The sequence below is a fragment of the Desmodus rotundus genome, chromosome 12, assembly GCF_022682495.2.
Source record: "Desmodus rotundus isolate HL8 chromosome 12, HLdesRot8A.1, whole genome shotgun sequence".
Classification (NCBI taxonomy): Eukaryota; Metazoa; Chordata; class Mammalia; order Chiroptera; family Phyllostomidae; genus Desmodus; species Desmodus rotundus.
The window spans coordinates 27,112,576-27,135,241 of NC_071398.1; the positions used below are offsets into that span (position 1 = coordinate 27,112,576).

General features: G+C 44.3%; 1 protein-coding gene across 1 annotated transcript in view; it reads left to right on the plus strand.

The window, feature by feature from the left end:
- CDH13 (cadherin 13) overlaps window positions 1-22,666 on the plus strand; it is a 1,057,449-nt gene that overhangs the window by 891,496 nt on the left and 143,287 nt on the right. Inside the window, exon 8 of the mRNA XM_024556040.4 lies at window positions 20,758-20,898. Within this exon, the coding sequence (XP_024411808.1) occupies window positions 20,758-20,898 (141 nt within the window). The remainder of the gene's footprint in view (window positions 1-20,757; window positions 20,899-22,666) is intronic.

Genomic DNA, 22,666 nt, shown 5'->3' on the forward strand with positions numbered 1-22,666 from the left:
ACGTGTGGTACAGTAAGAGAGAATATTGAGTGCAGTAATAATAAGTCTCAATAAATATCACTATTGGATGTTATGCATGTATCATCTCATTTAGTCCTCCCAACAATGCTGTGAGCTACTGTTTTTCTCCCTAGTTGAGGACCGTAAGACTGAGGCTTAGTGAGGTTAACTTGCCCACAGTCCACACGTGCTACTAGCTCGTGGGGTTCACTACATGCTGCGCTAAGCATTTTGCAGGTGTCCTCTTATTTAATCCTCATGACAACCTTTCTAGGTAGACAATGATGAGCCCGTTTCCAAGGAGGTACTGGAAGCACAGAGGAACTTAATTAATCTGCCCAGGTCCTCTCAGGTGGTAAGCGGTGGAGCAGGGCTGCACTAGCGCTGTCTGATTCTCAAGGCCAGTCCATCCCCATTAGGCCTCATTATTTTGTCCTCAGCACCCCTGCAAGAGGTGGGATCCTGGTTGCTCTGGGGGACTGTGAATCACTAAGCAAGAGTCCTGCTAGGGCTGACTTTATACTCCATCATTCATTCCAATCATAATTACCTATTAGGCACGTATGATGTCCAGGAACTATATTGATTTGCATAAAGACACAGCCGTTGAGGAGCCCACAGGCTAACCAGGAACCACACATGCCATTTTTTTTTTTTTTTTTTGAGAGGGGCATCATTCCCCAAGGTGGATTTTATTTTTGTAATTAATTTTCAAACATATTTTCTGTTCAATATTATTCCCAAAATGGTTTGTTTCCAATAAAATACTGATATGGAGAAATATTTTTGCAATTTTAATCTCTATGTTAGAGATGTTTCTTTCTTCTTTTTTATTTTTTAATGTATTTATTGATTATGCTATTAAAGTTGTTCCATTTCCCCCGCCTCATTCCACTCCATCCTGCCCACCCCCTCCCTCCCACATTCCCCCCTAGTTCATGTCCATGGGTCATACTTATAAGTTCTTTGGCTTCTACATTTCCTACACTATTTTTACCCTCCCCCTGTCTATTTTCCACCTATCATTTATGCTACTTATTCTCTGTACCTTTCCCCCCCTCTCCCTCTCCCACTCCCATGTTGATAACCCTCCATGTGAGCTCCATTTCTGTGGTTCTGTTCCTGTTCTAGTTGTTTGCTTAGTTTGCTTTAAGGTGGATATTGCATTAAACATAGGCACAAGTAAGGCACAGCGTGAGTGTAGAAAACTATCCTCCCATCTAGACACAGAAAAATCAGGGCAGGCTTCATGGAGGAGTAACGAGAGAACTGAGACTCAGACAATGAGTAGGTCATACCTGGGGACAAATGTTGGTAGAGGCTGTTCCAGGCAAAGGCATAGAGGTGCAGAGAACCATATGGTTTAAGAAACCATAGCCAGTGGTTAAGTATTCCTAGAAGACAATGAATGGATGAGGGGAGGCATGGTAGGAAATGAAAAGAAAGAGGGACAAATTCCAAGGGCCTTTAGTGCCACTCCACAGAGTCTAAACTATTACTTTAGTCCACAGAGTATCCTGGTAGTAATAGGGAGCCACAGAAGGATTTAGAGCAGAGTAGCCAAGTGATCAGAGTGAAGTGTTAGAAATGCAATTGTAATGAAAATGCTCTTGAAAGGGTGAGATGGGAATCGGGGAATCCGCAGAGGCTCTGTTTTGTGCCTTGAGCTGCAGGAGAGGTATTGGGAATGGAAAGAGGATGGCAGATGTGAACAATTTAGAGAGGTAGAGCTGATAGTTCAGTAAATGGATCTGGGAAGGTCCTAAATCTAAGATCAATGCACCACCCAGTTTTCATTTCTTCCCATGTCGTTACTTTACCATTTCTTTTGCACTTCCTCATTAAAACTCCAGGGTGTCGGAGCTGACTGCAGTAAGAAGCTTGAGAACTGTCATCCACACTCTCATGGGTCACTGGACTGGATGTTAGCACTTGGCCTCCCTGCAGATAACGGTCTCTGTCTGTGGGAGTCAATATTTATAACAGAAAGAAAAGCACATTCTCCTTAAATGACACCACTTATTCTGTTTACTTTTTAAATACTTTCATGTTGTTAAAATCCTAGTCTGATTTTTATATCTATAATGAAATTTGGGCAGATTGTATTTCAGCTGGCATTGAAAGAAACATGCTTTTTCTTTTCTTTGAAAGGATGAATATATTTTACTCTCCTACCAAAATCACAACTGCATTTGTTCACTCCCCCCAAAATAACTGTGGGACCTTTGGAAGGCAGGTGTGGTCTCTGCCCTCTTAAAGTTTGTGGTTGAGTCATTGATCCAGAAGTACTCACTCAGTATTTGCTCCTCTTTTAAACAGTCACTCACTGCCTTGAGCATCCATAGAACAGAAGAGGAAAAAAGGTCGGGAATCTGTCCTCAAAAATTACTTTCACTGTTTTTTAAATATTTCAGACAAAAATACCCATCCCTTGTGCCCCTGCCTCAGGACCTTTGCACTTGCAGTTCATCTGCATGGACAGCTTTACCCCAGCATATCCTGCTGCTTCTCCTTAGTCTCTTCAGAGGGGACCTTCTCAGGCCATCTCATTTAGAACCAAGTGGCCACCCTCACCCCAGAATGCTCTGTCCCCCTTCTTATTTTATTTTTCCTTAAAGCACTTATCTCTGTTGATCCTGTTTACAATCCAAATCCTCATCTAGAATGTAAGCTCCATAAGGAGGGGATCTTTGTAGCTTTCGTCTGTGGTTCTCTCCCCACCAGCTAAAGGGCCTTCAGAGAATGTCTGTGGAATGACAGGTGAACCCCCTCTGAGCCTCGGGTTACTCACCTGAGGTCTGGAGGCTGGCGGGAGACCTGCTGAGATACAAGTGGGAGGAGAGCAGCAGAGTCCCAGGAGGCTTGGTTCCGTGGGGCCCCTGCTGGCCCTGCGGGCGCGCTCAGGCTGCCTCACAGGACGTGCCCAGCAAATGTCAGCTTTGCTTTATACAGATGTTTCCTGGCTTCCCTGACCCTCAGCTTAATACCTTAGGCCCATGATACAAATTAGAAGGGACAAAAAAAGTTTTAAGAGTATAGATCTAACGCCATAGCCATCCCTTTGGAGAGGTTTTGTGTGTGTTTTGTTCTTTCTTTTTAATACTATAAACATAAGGTATTGACTTCTTACCAAAGCCACACAATTCATTCTCTCTCATATATATATATAAACCTATTAAGAGGGAAAAGAATACTTATCTATAATTACATCAGACTGAACAGTTGTCAGCATTTGTGTGTGTGCAGATGGATGCATAGATAGATACAGATTAGATAGATGTCTCTATCTGCATACATATATGTGTGTGTGTGTATATATATATGTACATGGACATATATACATATAGATATCTATATCTGTATAGAATTTAGATAGATACATTTTTACATGAGGGGGAACCCAAACAAACAGGTTATCTACTGAGGGCAGGCCCCCTGTTGTAGTACAGGCTTCCCCTGCTAGGTGAGTGTTCTAGGAACCCATGTGTAGCAGTGTACCAGCTGGCATTGTTGTGAGAGGCTGCATTCAGCTTCAGTGATTTTTTTTTTTTAAGACAGAAGGGATGGGAGGGAGGGAAACACCAGTGTGAGGTTGCCTCTAGTGTACCCTTATTAGGGGCCTGGCTCGCTTCAGGAGGAGTTCCATTCCTCCTTCAGCTCACACCAGTATTCTGGGAAACACAGATCCAATGAGCCCATCTAGAACCCAAACACCATCCTAACGAAGGTCCGTCCTAAAGATCCAGGTAGCTAAAATCCCAGTAAAGTTAGTGGACTTACCTGCAGGTTTCTAAAGCAGCCTTTCCCTTCAGATCTCTGAGACAAATGGCTAATGACAATTCTACCTTCCCTCTCAATTTCTCCCCAGTTTTCCCATTGAAGGAAGAATGGGTTTACCCACCCCCACTGCCTGCTCTAAAGCGTGCTGCATGTGAGAGCCATTGGGACATACAGTGGCCTCAGTGGCCGGGGACTCCTTGGAGTGGTCTCCTCCCCCAGCCATGGGACATTTACCCAAACCGCTGGGAAGAACCACCACCACCATAGAGAGTGAGTTGACAGCCAATGTGAATGGAATTCGTAGTTGACAAGGCTTCCTGAAGACTGAGCTCTCTCTTAAAAATGTAAAACTCCCAAGACCCCTAAGTAAGACCCCAGATCCACCACACCATGAAGTCATGTCATGAAGTTATGTGGTAGATGAAGAACAGTCTGACTACACTCTAAGTATTAGACGTGTGCTCCATTCTCTGACCAGAAGGATCATTGGCAGGCTTTGCATTTAATGGGTGTGTTAATTTCCTGGGGCTGTGGTGACAAATTACCACAAACCAGGTCATTGACAACAGCAGACAAGTATTCTCTCACAGTCCCGGAGACAAGAAGACAAAAATCAAGGAGGCAGCAGGGCTGCACTCTCCCTGGAGGCTCTAGGGGAGGATCCTGCCTGCTTCTTCCAGCTTCTGTGACTCCTGACTTCCTTGGGTTGTGGTCGTATCACTCCAACCTCTGTCTCTGTCTTCACATGGCCTCTTCCCTTGCTTGTGTGTCTCTCCTCTGCTGTCTCTTATGAGGACACATGTCCTTGAAGTTCTTGATCTTAGGGTCTACCCTAAATCCAGGATGCTCTCATCTAGAGATCCTTAACGTAGTCACATCTGCCAAGACCCTCTTTCCAAATCAGGTCACATGCACAGGGCCTGGGGGTTAGGACTTGGACCCATCTTTTTGTGGGCCACCATCCAACCTACTCTAGGTCATGAACATAACTCCCATTTCATTTTAAGGTACCACCATTCTTTGCTTCTTTGATTTAAAAGCTCATGTACCTGTCCAAGATTTAATGAGCAACTATTCTGTGATTTTGACCGTAACAAGAGCTTCCACTTGCTAAGTTCACGCTGTACACCAGGTCACATGATTGGTGATGTATAGGGGTTAGCCCATTCCACCCTCATAGCAGTCTTGGAGAAAAGGAAAGAGTGCAACCTTTTGCTGAACTAGGAGACCTGGGCATCAGAGTTTGTGACTTGTCCGCGGTCACATAGCTGTTACAAAGCAAAGCTGAGATTTGTCCCCTTAGTCTGAAAGCACCTCGCAGCAGGGTGGAAGGGACAGAGACGCGTGGTTTACTGAGGCACAATGTGATGTGTGCTATCGGGAAGCTGTGTAAAGAGCTCTGCGATCTCTCTGGAGATTTCAGGAAAGGCTTCAAAGAGAAACTGACATTTGAGATGCACATTTGAGGATAGTAGAAATTTACCAACTCTGAACATAGAGAATTGCATTCCAGGCTAAGGGGACAGCGTATGTGAAAAAATAGAAGTGTGAGTGGACCACCCACATAATCCCCTAGGAAGTGTCCAGGGGCTTCTGTAGGATGTAGGGGAACGATGCTGGGATGCTCTAGGGCCCGTGGTTTGCACGTAGAAAGTCAGCCTAAGAAATCTCCCACTGTCCGAGGGTTACAGGTTCTGGTACAGCATCTAGTGGCTGTCCTGGCTGGTGTTTCCTCCCTGAATGGCATGATGCTGGCACCCCAGGACCTCTTTCCACCTTCCTGCACTCCTTAACCCCTTCCAAAATTGCTCCAAATTTATATTCTACTTATCTCAGCAAAGAGCAGTCACAGTGAGACATGACAGTGACCGAAATGAAGACAAAGGCAGTGGGAATAGTGAGGGTGGGATCAGATGGGACTCCTTTCCAAGAGCAAATCAGTGGGGCTAAGAGGGGACACCAGGACTTCCTGCTGGGTCGCCTGGTAGAGGGTGACACCATTACCCAGGACAGGGAGGGAGTGCAGTTGGCTGGGGAGGCACTTACCCTGTGTTTACTTTGGGACATGCTGTGTTTGCAGTGCATATGAAACATTCAGGTGGAAATGTCAAGCAAGCAGTTTGAAGTGTGGATCTGGGAATTAGGAGAGATTTGGACATGAAAGAGACAGGTGGTCATTGAAGCTGTCAGAACCAATAGGGGTGCGTAGAACTGAAGCTGTGGGAACACATGGGGTCTCCAAGAAGTAGGCAGACATTTAGGGACTTAGTGGAAACTGTTCAAAGAGCTTCCCATGACTGGCAGCCTGTCCCCAAAAAGCTCCCACCCCCAAGCTCAACCCAGACAGGACTTCCGTGAACAGCTGGGAAACGCATTCCCATATGGAATCTTCAGGCTACCATGAAGAGAGGCTTTGGACCACTATGTCAGTGATGAGGAGACTAACTCAGAGCGTAGCGATTAGGAGTGTAGGCTGTGGACCAAGAATTTGGGTCCCAATCCCAGCTCTACCACATAAGAGCTGTGTGTCTTTGGGCAACAGAATCCCCTGCCTGTATAAAGGGAGCAACCATCTTATCCCCCTCACAGGGCTGTTGTGAGGTTTAGCTGAGGAATTCACACAAAAGATTGAACCCTGTTTCCAGTATAAAATAAGTTCCCAGTGGGCGTAGCCATGATTGTTATAATGACAGAGGGTCTGAGTGGAACACAGCTGGACGGGCAAGCAATGAGCACTTGTGGACTAGAGCAGAGAGGTCCACAGGCTCGGGTTTGAGCCAGGAGGGAGGACGAGGCACAGAGGTGTGCTCTCATCGCAGGGCTGAGGCTTGACCCCAACTGGGATGGGAGCGATGACACTGGATTCCTTGGCAGTAGAGTTCAAGTCCCTCCACTTTGAAAACGACTCTGGAGAGGAGCAGGAGGGAACGCAGAAAGCTCTATTTATTGTTATTTTTTAAAAATAAATTGAAAAGGAGCCCTCCAAGGGCATATCTGTGGGTTTTATACTTTGTGAAGGAAAAACACACTCATCTTGATCAACAACATCCTGTCTGTCTGTGAGGCTGGGCCCGGGAAGGTCAAGACCAAATGTTAAGTCGTAACAGTCGACTTCCTGTTCCTTGCTTGAGTAACATTCAAGGGTGTTAATAGGCTTAGCTTCTGTCTGCAGAGCCAAGACAATTTCAGGAACAAAATGAATAGCAGAGCCAAGATCACAAAAGGGCCGCCTCCTGAGAACAGGGCAGGGAATCATGGTGCATTAGGTAGTCTTACCCAAACAATGCTGAAGGAAGGTGATCAAAAGGACTGGCTGTGCCAGGCATGAAATCAACAGGAGAGCCTTCCAGAATAATCATGGCTGGGTTATTCGCATTGCCTTTTCTCGCTGGTATGTGAATTTGCTTTTGGAACAACAGCAGTGGCATAATTGGAATCCATCTTGTGTGGTTTTTTTCTCAGATGATTTAAAATTAGTTCAATTTCTTTTCAAAGAGTATAACCCAATGACAGCATAAAGGCAGTGTCTTGAATTGCTTTCTTGTCCACGGGTAGAGTGGGTGGGTGTCATTTGCTGATTCATTACTCTCTCAGCGGGCTCCTTTGTTTCCAAAGCTACCTGGAATTATTACCAGCAATAGAACTCCAAACCGAAGTAAACTTTGCATAAAAATGCATTTGACTTAAGGGAAAACATCGAGTACTGATTAAAAGTAACCCTGGATGACAGATTTGATTAGGGGACCACATCTGAACGGGAGCGGGTTCTAAGAAATGGTGGGCAAATCAGGCTTGACTCAGCTGGCTTAGACGGCGCTTCCCACGCAGGGGCGATAATACTGACTAAACTCCTGAAATTAGTGTAAAGGGCCATAAGCATGCAGAGGACCGATGGACAAAGGTCATAAAGCTAAAATTGCTCCAAGTGATGGGCATTTGGAACCTAATTTTAGAAACCTCCTCCAGCCCTTCGTGAGCTCACGTGTTTCTGTCATTAGGAGTCAGTAATTGAATTTTCTGAATGTTTTGATCAGTATGTAACTTTGTGAAGCTGATTACACAGCAGAATGCAATTTTAAGTCCGACAAAAGCACTCTCTTTGGCTGTGTGATTAGAAAACATGTGGCGAGGGCCGCCCTTCTACCTGCACTTGATTTGGGGGAGAGGAAAGGGGAAAAAACACCTCGCTACTTCATGTAACTTAGTAAGATTCATTTAGATTCTGTTCAGATCATTTAATAATAGATTTTGTAAAACCTGAACATAAGGAGCGCCCATAAAACATATTATCTTTTATTACCTATACAGAGAATGACATTTTAGATGGTAATAAATCGAAACCCAAGGAAAGCTATTTGCTTTCGGAGAGTGCTTGGTGAGTGACAGGAACACCAGTTTCCTGATTTTACTCTGTGGAAAACATGGCTCACCCGAGACAGCCTCCGCTGGGATGGAGGAGGCTCATCTGAGTAACATTCCCTTGTCCCCTCTTTGTTTTTTTGGAAAGGTCGTTCCCATCCAGACCTCACTGCTGAGGATTTGGTTGTCTCTCTTTGATTGTTCCCCCTTCCATCTTATACACCTCAGGATGTGTGAGGAGCCAAGGGCTGAGCCTGGGGTTGGACCGGCCATGGGGCATCTGCCATGAGGTGGGGGAGAGCCCAATCCACCAGCCTCAGTGCTTGTGAAGACTTGCTTGACATGAACACCTCTCCAAAGGGGAAGGACTTTCCCTACTTGCTTCTGGAAAGCCACAGCCTTGTCACCCTACCCCACTCTGCACAGCCTGTCCTTCTAGAGATAGACTTAGCCTGTCCAACCTTGTTCAGGCTGTGCCTTTGGACCAGTAACCTTTGCAACCCAGAACAGCAAACCTAAGGCCAAGTTTTCTGTGTAGTGATCAGCATAACCATCCCTTGATTTATTTATTCCCCAAACATTAACAGAGAGTACCAGCCACTGAACTGGCTATGTGGTTTTCCCCCAGGGAGTTTAGAATTAGTTCAATTTATTTTCAGAGAGTGTAACCCAATGACCACATATGGGGCCTCAGTGTCTCCATGGGCCAGGTGTTGGGTAGAGAGCAGGAATGAGTCAGAGATGGGGTCCTTGACCCCATCGAGGACTATAATGTATACTCAGAATGTGACTGGCACATTGGAAACCACATACATGTATTGAAGAGAGAATTCTCCAGTAAACTGATTTTGTATTTACCACTTTGTACAAAGAAGAAAATTCATCTTCCTACCGCACAGATTTTGTGGGAAAGGTGGGGTTGACATACATTTCAAAGGATTGAATGGAAATATTTTCCAGAGCAAAGATAGTGAATGCTATTCTGGGAAGGTGGGCAGTCCTGGGAAGCAGGCAGCTGGGCATGGAATGAAGGTGACATTGTGCACCACACGGAGTGGGAGGCTAGTGAGTATCTCACCTCTCCAGGACTCTCACGAGCGCTTTCCGGAGAAGGTGCATTAGTTTCCCATGGCTGCCATAACAAAGGACCACAATATTGTAGCTTAAAACAACAGGCATTTATTATATTACAGTTCTGGACGTCAGCAGTCCAAAATGAGTTTCACTGGGGTAAACTCCAAGTGTCAGCAAGGCTGGCGCCTTCTGGAAGCTGTAGGGAAAAAAATGTCTCCTGGCCTTTACCACCTTCTAGAGGCCACCAGCCATCTTTGGCTCATTACCTCCTTCAAATGTCTTTCTTTATCTCCCTCCCTCCCCACCTCACATTCTCTCCCTCTCCCTGATCCATTGTCATATCTCCTTCTCTGACTCTGACCTTCCCGCCTCCCTCTTATAAGTACCCTTGTGATTACTTTGGACCCACCTAGAGTACCCAGGATTACCTCCTCATCTCAAGATCCCTCACTGAATCGTACCTTTAAAGTCCCTTTTGCCACATAAGGCACCATACTCACAGGTTCCAGTGCTTAGGACATGGGCATCCTTGGGGGCCATTATGCTGCCCACCACAGAAGATAGGGAAGATTCTAGAGTCAAAAGCTTGACCATATTCAGAGCCTGCTTTCACTGCACACTGTGCTTGACACAGAACCTGACATCTCACAGCATAACCACAAAGACAGACATGTGAAAAGAACATTTCTGTAAGTGACATTAAGCAAACCAAGAGAAAAACATTCATCATAATATATAGATAAAGCCAGTACAGAGGAGGAAGGAGTAACTTTACAAAGAAGAGGAAAGCTCTATAAGGGAAGCAACATCTAACATGTTTTCTAGGGGTCAGGGATGGGACATGAGCAGTGAAGGTCTCCCAGGCAGAGGGCACAGCAAGAGCAAAGGTGTAGAGGAGGAGAAAGTTTGAGATGATGGAATTGCGTGTAGTCCAGTGTTACAAGAATAACACTGTGAGTGAGGAGAACTAGATCGGGTCATGATGAGTGTGATGAGTGTGTCTTCTGTGGGTGATGAACTTGAACATCATCCTCTAGACATTGTAGGGCCACTGACACGTTTTGAGGAGGGTCCTGTGGTCAGACGGTAGTTTAGACCGCTCTGGCTGGCTTCGGGGTGGAGAGTGTTTGGAAGGTATCAGAGGAACCAGTCTGGAAGCTGTTGCAGTAATTCAGGTGAGAAAAGAGGATGGCCCCACGTGCTGTGATAGCAGGGATGATAGAGAAAAGAGGATGTACCCAGGAGAGGCTGGGGGAGCGACATCAGTGTTGCATGTTCAGCTGATGAGAAAGAGAGGGAGGAGCTGAGGACAACCCCGGGGTGTCCAGCTTGATCTGATGCCTCCAGGAGGCAGGGCCATGTTGCAGGGGAAGATGACAAGTTCTGTAAATGTTGAGGGGGAACATCCAAATGGAGACTTCCAGAAAACGATTTTAAAAGCAGGCTAGAGAGACAATCATACTGCTGTTTAGTGCGTTAAAGGAAACACATTTTTTCTAGAAATGGAAAAATTTCATAGAAAGAGAAACTTTAGTAAACTATATTTTCTATTTTTTAATTTAAATTGCATCATAAACAGGTGAGTTTTAAGTAAAAAATAGATAAGGGAGCCTGTTGGCCTGTGTGTGTGGTCCCCAGATGAACTGCTTCAGCATCTCCTGGAAACTTGTTAGAAATGCGTGTCCTGACGCCCCCATCCGTTGCCTGCACCTCCTGAGTCATAAGCACTAGAGATGGGCTGAAACCAGGGTTTCTGCCTCAGGGAAGTCCCAGAGGCACTGGCTCAGACAATATGTCTTAAGCACCTACCAAGTACCTGGCATAATGTTGCTCTGAGAGTTCAGGGCCAAAGGGTTAGAAGTAACAGCCTAATGATAAACAGTGGATTGTGAAAATATATAAAAATCATAGAGAAAGAGTACTTTAATTACATTCTATTTTACTTCAACTTTTAGGGCTCTCTACCTCCTTGTCTCAATCAAACAGTAAATCCAAGAAAGTCATTAGTGCGTTCAGTTCTTCCCCTAACCAGCCATATGCTTCCTGGGGTTCCCTTTCTCTGTTTCTTCACATTGGAGTTCCTTAAAGGTGGGGCTGGGTGATGTCATCTCTGAGTTACTCACAAGAGCCAGTAGACTGTGTCTCTTTCCCTCACAAACCTTGTCTACAACCACACCAGTGGCCCCATCTCATCTGACTGCCCTCATGCTGGGAACCAGGCTCTTCTTCCCTCTCTGAATTCTCTGCCCTTACACCATCCTTCAAAGCTCAGATCCAGCCTACTTTAACCCGACACCACTGAAAAGCCCTTGTAGCCCTCCCAGCTGCACCGTTCACGTCTGAACCTATGGAGTACCCATTCACCACCTACTGCCGAGGGCCTTGTGGAGCCGCTTATACATGTTGTATCTACCCTGAAGGCAGAGAATATATTTCACACTTCTTATTTCCACAGTGTCCTGACCAGAATCAGAATCAACCTCAGTTCTTACAGAATGACTGAATCTGAGTATTTTAGGATTAACCATCTCCTGTCTTCTTCCACGGAAATTTACTTCCACATTGAGGCTCCACATCTAATTCTATAGTAGAATATTCTACTCTGCAGGAATGTCTCCTTAATTCTCCCTCCCCAATGTCAAGGTTAGGTGGCCTCTCCTTTGTGGCACCACAATGCTCTGTTCTTACTCCCATACTGTTCTACCGAAATTACCTGGGTATTGGTCCCTCCCATGAGACTTGGCTCCCTTTATTTGTCACCACTATGTAGCACAAGGCCTAACACATCTTAAGTGCTCATTTAATGTTTAGTAAATTAGGTGACCTCAACATAGCCTTCCTGAGCACCCCACATTCTGACTCCCTTCACAGGGACCTTAACTGGCATTGCTCTGATAACACTGTTATCTCATCGTATCTTATATACTTGCTTTTTGTTCATTTATCTGGAATATAAATGCACCAAAGCAGGGTCTGTCATTCATCACCTCTTAGCAGAGTTACCTGAACGTAGTAGACACTATATAAATGTTTCAGTGGAATCAAACTGAATGTCAAATATTTGCCACCTTGGGTCTGAAGAGAGTGATTTTTCTAGGTATTCTGTGAACATCACTGGCAGCTTATCTACTGTAACTCATCAGTAACATCGGAAGATGTACGCTTCTCCTGGAAATGTGTTATTTGATTTTGGAATCAGGTTATTCCAATTGTGTATGTCTAAGTGTTGGTGTTTATTTCCCCTGGTGCTTGCCCACCCTGCTGGCTTTGTCAGCAACCCGTAAATCAGGGGGGATGAGCTCCACCTTCTCCTTACCCAGCAGACCCAGCAGGGAGTGAAAGCACAGCTGGTCACAGCCTAGAACACACGTGTTCATGAGGAGCAAGGTGAAAGGAGGCCTAAAGACCAGCACGAGTCAAACCCACTCGCCATGCTGCGTGGGAAGATGGAAGAACAGCCCTCGCCATCTGCACTGGGAATAAGGCACAATTTATGAGGGCGTGTATGCAGTTCCTGCTGGATTTATGAACTACGTCTCCCCAGTGTTACGTGGCCAGAGTGGGTAAATCAAACTCCAGACAGACAGCAACTCGTTCTGCTTCAGATAACATTTTCACCAATCTGTTTGCAATATTTATAGACCAGGTGTCAGGTGCAACTAACCTGGAGAAGAATGTAGTCCCTGTTCAGGTGCCATTTAACAAGGAGCCTTGCTTTGCCCGGGCTATCTGGACAAAGTTGATGAGTAATAAATAAATTATGTTATGTCTTTGCTATAAATCTCATGTTAACATTTCTTATTAATAGTACCTTAAATGTTACACAACAAAGGGATTTGTTGAAAAGCCTTCTTACAGCTTTCCTTGACAACTAAAGCACAATTTATAAGCTTACTGGCTCACAATGACTGAGTATAGGTGTCTCTTTCCAACTCTGCACTCAATGACACCATGTTGGCAGCTTGAAATCAGCCATGGTAGAAATATTAAACCACCAAAATTGGCAAACACTCCAAAATCAGGAGACTCTATTGTTAAACATTTGTAAGCATACTGCTCTATGTAATACATTCTTTTATACAAATATCAATAACTGACTAATTATCGCATAACTACAGTGTCACAGGCACTAAATTAATAGCTGGGAGATCAATCTCTAAACAAGAGAAGTCCCTGACTGCATGGAGCTCAAATGGTTAGAGTCAAGAAAGCCAATAAATAAGTAATCAACATCCAACAACATTACAGACTGTGATAAGTGGTGGGGAAAATGTACTAGCTATCTGTTGCTGCTTAATACATTACCCCCCAAACTTAATGACTTGAAACAATAGGTATTTATTATCTCACAGTTTCTGTGTTCCGGGGTCTGGGCATGGCTTGGCTATGTCCTCTGCTTAATGGACTTCCACCAAGCTGCAGCCCATGTGTTTGTCCACAGCTTATAGCCTCAACAGAAGGTTCAACGGGGGTAGGATCCACTCCCAGGCTCATTTAGTGATGGGGAGAAAGTATTCAGCTCCTTCTCACTGTTCCTGGAGGCCGCCCTGAGCTTCGCCACATTTTTAGAAGACTTCCTGAAGGCCACTACACAAAACAACAGTCATTATTGAGCACTGGCATGTGCCAGGCTCTGTGCTTAGCACTTCATGTTACTCACTTTAATTCGCACTTACCCAGAAAGTATTATTATTCCCCCCATTTTGCAGGTAAGGAAACTGAGGCAATGAAAACTTATGTAACTTGACCAGGATCGCTTAGCTCCTCAGTGGTGGAGCCAGGGTAGTAGTACTCAGTCTAATTTCAGTGGTCCCTTCCGAAGGGTCAACCACCCTGTTCTGCAATCAGGCCCCTGCCTGCATGAGCAAAGTGCAGTGAAGAATGAACGTCAGCCAGTGAGCAGAAATCAGCCTGGAGGAAGACGTGGAGGCAGAAAGTCCAAAGGGAAGAAAAACTGGGGTACGGCTGAAAGAAATGCAGCTTGGACAAAGTGCAGAGAGACGTGGCGAGTGGTTCAAGATGAGCAAGAGAAGAATAGAGGGCTGCGTGGGTTAATGGCAAAACCTTTTTCCGTGTAACATTTGTTCGCTGATTTCCCCCCACAGCTACCATTATGCTTGTTATTAGTGATAAATGTTCCGTTAAATGCATACTCGTATGGAAGTTACTGGAGCTGTGTAAAACATCAAGGGTCCAGTGATTGATTATGTGCCACATTTAATGATACGGCTTGATTTTCTTTTTTCGAGACGAAATGTTTGGTTTTCAAATCAGCGTGATCAGTGAACCTGGCTTGTGTCTGTGGAGATGCACCCGAGGCTTTTTTTGCAGACACACCGCCTTCCCTTTGTTTCTAGGATATATGTTAACCGGGAGCTTGTAGACACCCAGGAGGAGATAGCAAAGGCGGTAGAAATGCATGACTGCAGAATTCAGACCAGGAGAGCAGTTTGCCTCTCTCAGATATGTCTTACAGATCAGATAGCTTCAAATAAAATCAGAGCAGCCAATTTAATTTTCCCAGTTTTGACACAGTGCGTTTCTTGGTCAAAATAAAACCCTATCTCCTTGAGCTAGAGTTCTGCAAAGTATAAGCCATTCCCTGAGAATAAATGACTCTGGTTTGGAAATGCCACTGATATGCTCAGCCCTTTGAGATATAATTTGGTTCAGGGAAACAGTAATATATCATCATTATCAACAATGAAAGTAAATTGCCCACCTTGTGTGTTACATACTGGCCAGGTGCCGGGGTCAAAGGCATGGTCCTTGCCCTTGAAAACTTTGTCATTTGCTTAGGAAGATAGTAAATGGGCACTCAAAATAAAGCCAAACAGGAAATAGAGCCTTTCTATTAGTCAGGGTGGGCTAAGCACTGTAACAAACTTCCCTTCAACCTAAAGAATGGCTTCTGTCTTGTTCATGCCACAGTCTAAAGCGGGTCAGTGAAGGGGCTCTGCTCCATATAGTCGCTTGCAGATGAGGGTTCCTTTGGGGAAATAGAAAACACAGAGGATTACCTGGGAAGTTTAGGAGCCATGCCAGTACATCGCTCGTGCCCCAATTCCATGGGCCAGAATAGGTCACTCAAGTTCATCTTACAGTCTAGCTATGTGCCCTGATGTCAGAAGAAGTAGCAATTGATGAACAAGTGACATCTGGCTTCACCACAGGTTCCTTTGGTAGCAAACTACTGAAAATGATTCTGGCTGGTTTCAGTGCCAAAAAGAATCTCCAGAATAAATGCTGGGGAATCTTACAGAATCAGGGACAGAGCTGAAGTCAGGAGCGGGCACGGCCCCAGGTCTCAGCGGCAGCACTCACAGCAAGCACTCTGTTAGAGCAGCGCCTTCAGCCTAACTCAGCCTGAAAGCTCTTTCTATTGGAGTTGATCACATTCATCTCCCACCTGAGCCTTGAACCCATGGAGAGGAGTAAACACAAGAATCAGGTGAGATTCTTGCCTTGGAGAATGTGGCCTGGCCTTGAAAGGATAATAGGGCTTCCCACCCCCTATTCAGTCCACTCAATGAGTGACAGAATAGTTGGACTGCTGCAGGTCTCGTCCCCCAAAGGCAGGGTGCCTTCTGCTTGGCCAGAAAGGAGACCACAGTGCTAAGTTTACTCCCAAAACATTCAAGAAGGCAAAAATCCCTCTATGGGGCCCAGGAGTGGCATGGAGAGAAAAAAAAAGGTTTGACCTACATTCTGTCTCCTCAATGCCTGGTTCCACATTTCATAGTCCCAGAACCCAGTCATTGTTCCAGGGGAATAGGGAGCTACCTGTGAATCAGTCAGTTAGTGCAAGAAAGACAAACCTGACACCTGGCCTATATCTCTGCATCAACACTTCTTCCCAGAGAACGGGGCAGCTGTGGGCCTCCTAGGAGCTTTTTAGTGGAGTAACAAAGGCAACGCGACTGCTGAGCGGTGCAGAAATGATATGTATGTGAACTTCAAGTAAGAGTGACTGCAAGAGCCAGGGAATTGGGGAAGACTCCCTGGAAAAGGCTCAGCTGGCGTGGGAAGCAGGTCACTGGTGCGTGGAAGGTGTTCCAGTTGTGCAAGAGCAGAGGGATCCACGTGGCATTTTCTCTAGGTCTTTTACATCTCGAGGGAAGTAGCTTTTATTATTGGTCGTTTGGTTTTTGTTAGTGCTGTCATTGTGAAAGCGATCATGTTTATTACAGAAAAATCCCAAAATACTGATAGGCCAATGGACTTTTTATCTTAGAGCTGCTTTTAAAAGTGAAAACTTGTAAACAACTCAAATGACCACCCAATAAGGAATGATTGAATAAATTATGATAGATCCGTACTGTTAGACAACTGTTAAAATAGAGAGACAGATCTATCAGCACCAGGAGAAAATGACATGCTAAAACAAATTGTACAGCTGTGTGAATGGCATCCTTTGCTTAAACATGAGTGTATGTAAAACCTGTGTGCTGTGTAGGAGAAAGGAGGAGACGACAAGCTACAATAACAGCGTTTACCGCTTAGACATGGGGTTGGGGAAAGGTGAAGGAGAATCCATTTCTAGTGTTTTTCACATTAGAAATGACTGGATCGTTTCTATTTTCCTTAAAATATTTGGTTATATTTTCAACAATAAAACCACTTTTACAGTAGCCTTTGGTTTGCCAGAAAATTGAGACTTTTGAATAGCTCATCCCAAACTTTGCAATTTATCTACTTAATAGCCTAATTGATTTCCTACTAGGTTAATCAATATATTTCTCATTGTAGTCATAAAGTTTTATTTACTTCAGGAGATGGGAATTGGCTGGTTCATTTTTTAAATTATTTATAAAGTTTATTAAACTATGAGAGAGTTAAGCCAATGGGTCTTTCCTCTGTGCTGTCATAAACAGACAGAAGAGTCTGCTTGGCTGTGAATCTATTCTGTGGCAGTTACATGTAAACACGCCTGTCTTCAACCCTGAACTTCTTTAAGAAAGGGACCCTGTTTTCCCATCCCTATATGCCCAGCATCCAGCACAATATTTGGACTAGATGTTCAATGACTTCCAATTAAATGGATGCATAAATTAGTGAAAAAAATTATAACTTTCTCTGATCCAAAACAAGTGTTTCTGTGAGGGAGAAGTATTGAGAGAAAACATAATGTATTCATGAAATGACTGGAATGCTGTTGGGAAGAGCCCGTTGCGATGCTGTAGTTTGATGTGACAGTTCTCACACTGTCTCGCAGAAAATTGATCATAGCATTAGTTGCAATGTTAGTCAAGATTCCCTTGTCGCTGTGCACAGAACATCTAATTTAAACATCTTAAGGAAAGGAAAAATTTATTAGCTCACAGAACTCAGAGAATCTGAGGGATAAATTCTGGCTTCAGAGTGACTATAAAAGAACTCCATCTCTACCGCTCAGTTCTGTGTGGTCTTCTTTCTCAGGCTGACTTTCTCCGTGTGGTTACCAATGGCCACTACCAGCTCCAGATTTATGATCTACCATCTTCAAGTCTGACAGAAAGAGGGTATCTTTTACCTAAGAGATCTAAGAGAAATATGTCCTGGGATTGAGTTTCATCCAGATAGCTTTCCTTGGGTTATGGGCTCATCCCATAACTATGGAAATAGGAGGCCTGAGCCACATGACTATCCCTAGATCAGGAATAGCATCAACCCTACCTGAACTTGGCCTGTGCTGAGAATGAGGAAAAGGTGATGCCCCCAGAGGGGGTACCAGAGGAAGAGGGAATGGATGGGCACGAGGAAGGCAACACAGCACATACCCACTTAGTGCTTGAAGCAGCCCTGGAGTGCGTGTCCATAGCAACCTGCACTGCAAACTGGGGAAGGGGGAATGCTGTGAGGGACTGGCATCCTGTTAGATAGTCATCACAGAATCACGCTCGTCCCCCAATTTGCCTCATGGAGCAAGACTAGCTGTTCTTTAGAGACAAGCCATGCTTGAGATCATGAACTGAATATACTATTAAAACTGCTATAAAAATCAGTAAGACCTTGGAAAGCAATATTGAAATATGAATAAAGAGCCTTAAAGTGTTCATACTCCTTGACCTAGTAATTCCATGTCTTGAAATCTATCATTCAAAAATATGTCAAAATGTATTGAAAACTTGCTGAATAGAGATGTTTCTTATAGTGTTATTGTCAAAAATTTTTAAAGACTAGAAGAAATGATGTTTGTTATAAATTGGGCATATGATTATATTTTATGCAACCCTTAAAATAATGTCAAGGAATTATGTTGGTAAATGATATTACGGGGAAAATGATATTAAGTTTATCATGATCTCTTCAATATCAGAAAAATCCACATAGTGGATTATTTTTATAATATGCTTCCCAAAACATGTAATATATTATTACAAAAGTAAACAAGTTATACACAAAATTAGAACTGACTAGTGATTAGTATGTCTAGAGACATATGGGAAAATTTTTGAAGATGGGCCAATTTATTGATTTCATTATAAGTAGAAAGTCATTTACATTAGGCTGATGATTTTTCAACTCCAGCTTGAGAGTAGATGGCATTTCAAGCACCTTTATAGAGAGGTGCCAACTGAACCAGGTAAGACCAGAATTACCCAGGGTTGGGTTTGGAGTTAAATTCTGCTTGCACTCAGTTTTAGAGAATTCTGTGACCTTCAATCCTGGTGCAGCTCATTCCACATTATATATAATATATATAACATGTGTGTGTGTGTGTCCAATTATCGTGTTGTACACCTTAACCTTAAACAATGTTACATGTCAATTATATTTCAATAAAGCTGGGTGGGGAAAACATGGTGAATAACCCTGTTCAGGAAACATCCCTCATCTTCTAGAATTTAGAGTTTAGAGCCTTCCAAACCACCCAACAGAACTACTGCCTTTAGTCAGTAGCTCAGAAGCTCTTAGTTAAGAAACCGACTAAAGGTGCTCTAGGGAACAAAGAGTTAACCACCCTTTAAAAATACTTAAAAGTTTTGGGGACAGCTAGCATTGAGCTATTAAAAATTCCCATGTTCATTTTTAGCTTTAGAAGGAAATTATAGATCCCTGTTGTGTTTTTGTTCTTTGCTTTTAATGGTGTTTCTTAATTATTGGTTGGAATAAGCTATGGTTTTGAAGCTGTTATATTGGTAAGACTTTTGCAACTGGTAGGACATTCATTAACAAAAATTAAGTCCTTTTATTTTTGTTATTAAAGGTGGTTCAACTTGAACTCTCTGTGTGAGTGATTTAGAAACCAATCTAAGCTGGTTTAAGCAAATAAGGAAAATTAATGCCCTAATTAGCTGAAAGTCCACAGGCAGGACTAGCTCCAGGCGCGGCATGATGAAGTGACTCCAGAGCAATCACTGGGAAACACTACTTTTCCTCCGTGGCTCAAGTCTAATTCCATCAGCACATTGGCTTCATTCTCAGACAAACACCCCTCACCCGTCCTCTGCTTGGCATGAGATGGCTCCTCTAGCTCCTGGGCTCAATGATTCCAGGTTTACACCACGGGGAAACAGAGCTTCCTTCGTTCAACCACCAAGCCCAGGTCCTGTGCCTGGACTGGTCATATACCCCTGGGTTTGCATGCACTTACTGTCTTCTTCTAATCAGGAGGGCTCATTACAAAAGCTGGCCAGAGTGGAGGGTGGGAAAAGTCAATCCATCCCAAACTACATGGGCAGAGAATAAGTGACCAGAGGTCCCCAAAGGAAAAGCAGGATGCTGCCTTCCCAGAAGAAGAGTGGTGTCCTGGTTGATCAAGACAGGCACATCCACGACAGAAGGCAATTTAAATGCAGGTGTGGTTATTTACCAACCACTGCACTCTTCTTTCTCTTGGGGTCAGGGCCACTGGGTTAGTTGTTCTGAATGGTGGCAAAAGGTAGCAAATGGTCTGTCAAATACCAAATGAAAAACCTGTGCACGTTGGGAGATAAAAGTGCAACATTGCCTGTGTTAAATCCATCAGATCGTAGTCGGATTACAATGCATAACACCAAAAGCTAAAGTGACTAAAAACGACATGAAAGAGGTGCAGCACAGGTGACTCTAAACCTCAGTTGGCATTTTTTCACCTGTAAAATGGGAACAACAATTGTGATTTAACACGCTCATTGGAATGACTAACAGCGATGATTTCTGAAAAGTACAGGAATTCAATGCCTGGCCCATCAAATTGGCCAGTAAATGTGAGTCCCTAAATCTGCCATCTTTGTCCTAATCTCATTTCCAGGTCAGTTTCATGAGGTTGCTGTGAAATGATCTATGTGGGTATAAATATCAAGCATGCAATGTGTACCCAAACTCCAGAAATGAACATTCTGGAATGTGTCAAATGTCCACTTAAATAAGAAGAGGAAACAAATTCCATCCCCACAGCCAATTCTAGTCTATGAATGGTGATTATCTCGTTTTAGAGAGATTTCAGTAGGGAAAAGGGCTACGAATGATTAAAGATGGCTGCCCTAGATGGAGCCCGGCATAGAGGTAGCTCAAGGAACACACTTGCTACCTAAGTGAATCTAAACGCCATCTTCTCTCTGTTGTGTTTTCGTCCTGTAGACTCTGGAAAATCCAAAATATGAGCTGATCATCGAGGCCCAAGATATGGCTGGACTGGATGTTGGATTAATAGGCACCGCCACAGCGACAATCCTGATCGATGACAAAAATGATCACTCACCAAAATTCACCAAGAAAGAGGTAAGCGGCTGCTGAGCGCCACCCTTGTGGTCGCAACCATGATTGCTGATCAATATTCAATTGTGTACCATGGCCCCGGCCAGCTCTCTGATTGCAAAATCAAAACAGTCCCCTCTGGAGAAAGATGATGTTTTGCCAGAAAATTATTTCACATTTTTATCTTTTTTTTGTAAAGTTGAAAATACCAGAGCGTTATGAGAACAAAAGCATTGAATCTTGTTAAAGTCCATAAGAAAATAACTTTGAATGCCAAAATGCCATTCTCATAGTTTTCCTGGTGCTCTTTAGTGGTGAGTTATGGGAATCCCTTTGTGATTTTAGCATAACAATAGCTATTTTCTTCAGCGAGAATACACTGGGAGGCCAGACAGAACAGCTGCAAAAAGGTAAAGCAGACTTTCTTAGCAATAGCAAGGTGGCCTAGGTGCTGATAAATAGCAACCAATCTAGCTTTTCTGGGAGAGCCATTATTTATTTTGGGCTCCTGTGCTTTTATGATTATGGACCATGAGTGTTGTTTCCCATCTATTCCAAAGGAGCACATTTGGGGGTGGACTGAGTCCGCAAAATTACATTCTCAGTTGCTAAATTTGTGTCCAAACTAGGAAGGCATTGGCACTACGCATCTGATGAAAATGTGCTGAGATCATGCCTTCTTTGTGGGTTGTGGCCAGGGCCAAGGATTTGGCACCCCCCTACTGACTAAGAGCGTAGAATCAGTGATGGCAGCCCCTGGCATTGGCCAAGCCTTTGCTCTGCGTCTCCCGTCAGCACAGGCTCCCCACCTTCCACCCACTGCCTTGGCTCACTGTGTGAGGTTGGTTTTGTTAACCTTTTACCAATGAGGGAGCCTACTTCAAGCACAGAGAATCTAGATCCCTGGTCCAGGGTCCTGGGCAGAGTAAACGGCAGAAATGGAACATGAGCACGGCTCCATGTGAGCCATGCTCATCTGCCCTAAGGCTCCCCACTCTCCCAGGTATTCAGAGAAAAGACTCCTGTCTGCCTTTGCAGTTGCCCCACCCATCTCTCAAGAGTCTGGGAGAGATGGGCCCTCTCAGCATCCTGGACCCCCAGTGACCTCTGCACCCCAGCAGCCCTGCGTGACTCATTCAGGAGGAGGAAATGCCCCACCCCTCACCTAGTCTTGGGCACTCAGGATTCCAACCTCAAAACCGCAAAGTCCACACAGTAGTTGCTATGGCTCCATTCATTCTGTTGCTCCCATGCAGCTTTCCTAGAACTGCATTGCTCAGTATTGGAGTGTTTCTCAAGGAGTGTTCCAAGAAATTTGTTCCACACGTTACACCAGTGTAGGGCAGGGGGCGTGGGGAGATTTTGGTCCAAACAGATGTCAAACAAAGCCTACAGACCATATCTACCCCTTTTAGAGAAACATGCAGCCTTTTAAAGCTACCCAGAAGTTCCGCCTGTTCAAACTATTCCCTGTTAATGGGCTGTTAACAAAGCCTACCTCATGGAGTTCTTGTGAATGTTAGATGAGCTGATGATGAGAAGCCTTTAGGTAGTGCTGGTCACCAAAGATTCCCCACAGTGTTGGTGAGGAGGACCAGGTGACCAGAATGGTGGTAATTCAGGAGGTGGTAGTGAGGACAGTGGGGTAAAGGCAGTGATGAGGAAGATGGTGATGAAGAAGGTGGTGAGGAAGACAGCAGTGGCAATGTTGATCTGATAATGACAATGTTTCTAAAATTTAAGCAGCCAACTGGCATTCTTATCTAAAGAGGGGGGTATCTCCCCTCCATGT